Source organism: Perkinsus marinus, assembly GCF_000006405.1.
Source record: "Perkinsus marinus ATCC 50983 genomic scaffold scf_1104296977528, whole genome shotgun sequence".
NCBI lineage: Eukaryota > Perkinsozoa > Perkinsida > Perkinsidae > Perkinsus > Perkinsus marinus.
The window spans coordinates 1-1,359 of NW_003200154.1; the positions used below are offsets into that span (position 1 = coordinate 1).

General features: G+C 52.3%; 1 protein-coding gene across 1 annotated transcript; it reads right to left on the minus strand.

The window, feature by feature from the left end:
- Positions 1 to 102: 102 nt before the first annotated feature.
- On the minus strand, positions 103 to 687 carry Pmar_PMAR026874 (hypothetical protein; the record flags this gene model as incomplete). The annotated part of the gene is made up of 1 exon (XM_002764404.1): positions 103 to 687. A coding segment is annotated over one exon (585 nt), but the record flags the coding sequence as incomplete, so codon positions are not given.
- Positions 688 to 1,359: the final 672 nt, after the last annotated feature.

The following is a 1,359-nucleotide window of genomic DNA, read 5'->3' on the forward strand; positions in this document are numbered from 1 at the left end:
GAGAGGCAGGGACTTGGCGAGAGCCCAGGAGACCATACTGAGGTCCTGGGAGTTGAACTCATCCATTCTTGCCGTTGCTGATCTGACGAGGTAAGTCATCACGTCGTCATCAGTGAACTCAAGCTTCACAAAACCCCAGAAAACTGCGGCCAATTGTTTGGGTTCGATGACACCAGAGTGGGATAAGTCCATAGCAGTAACCCTCTTTGCAACAACAGCAAGAGTCGCCGTGCATTGCCTAGGGTTGAGGCCGGATATGGTCAGACTGTGAACGACGTTGGCAAGGTCACCTCCAGAGGCCTCATCACACGACATGGACAACCTAGCGAACTCCAAGATGTGGTCAAGCTCCCGAGTCACAGCCAAAGCCCAAGTGATAGTAGCAGCCTCTCGAGCTCGCCAATCACGTACTGTCTGAAGGGCCAGCCGAGGCACCTGTGAGAGACCCGAAGGCCTCCGCTTACCACTACGGAACCACACCGCGCACCGATGCAGTGCACAGGCGTAGTTGACGCTGCCGAGTTTGGTGGCGTTGGGGAGGACTATCTCGAGGACAGCAGCTGGGGTGGAGGCATCCATGAGCCTTCGCTGGAGAACCAAGTCACCCGATTTCCCCCTTCTCAATCGACCAGCGACTTCATACATACGACCCTTTATATGGAGCTCATTGGGCCGTACCAACGACATTGGCAATGATAGAGCTGTAAGGAAGATTATGACTCAGAGTGGCCGAGACAAGATGTAAGCAACCGCATCGGGAAAAACCCACTGGCTGATCCCTCGCTGATGGTCATCAGTCACAACCAATAACGGGCATTTATGAACTCAATACCATCTCACGAACATCAAGACACGACGTCCTTCACTACATGGAGGAGTTACACCAGACAGACCGATGCGAATGGAGACCAGTTTAATGATGAATTCCGATGCACAACTTGGAGAGACAAATCGCAAACTCCTTGCTACAAAATTCATCTTGTCGGACTTCGCTATCCCAATTCGGCCATCTCCGATGAAGAAGGAACGCGGCTATTGCTCATCATCTCTATTGACTTCACCTTGAGTAGCTAGCCCTCAACATCCTCGGTGGCTTTCGCTGAGCCGAGAAGACCATAAGGAATTCAGGCTACCACAGGATGCCGCCTGCTCTAGTGTGCTCTATCCATCGCAGCTGATGCAGGTGATGCTGACGGTCGATTCCCCCTTCTACAAGTAGACTCCGCATCCAAATTGAACCTCACTCCTTCGAGAGCAGATAGGACTACTCCCCCTCGTCACCTATCAACACTAGAGTATGCCCAATGGGGGAGCATCAAAGAGCCTTCCCACTTCATAAGACTACGTCACGAGAAGGCT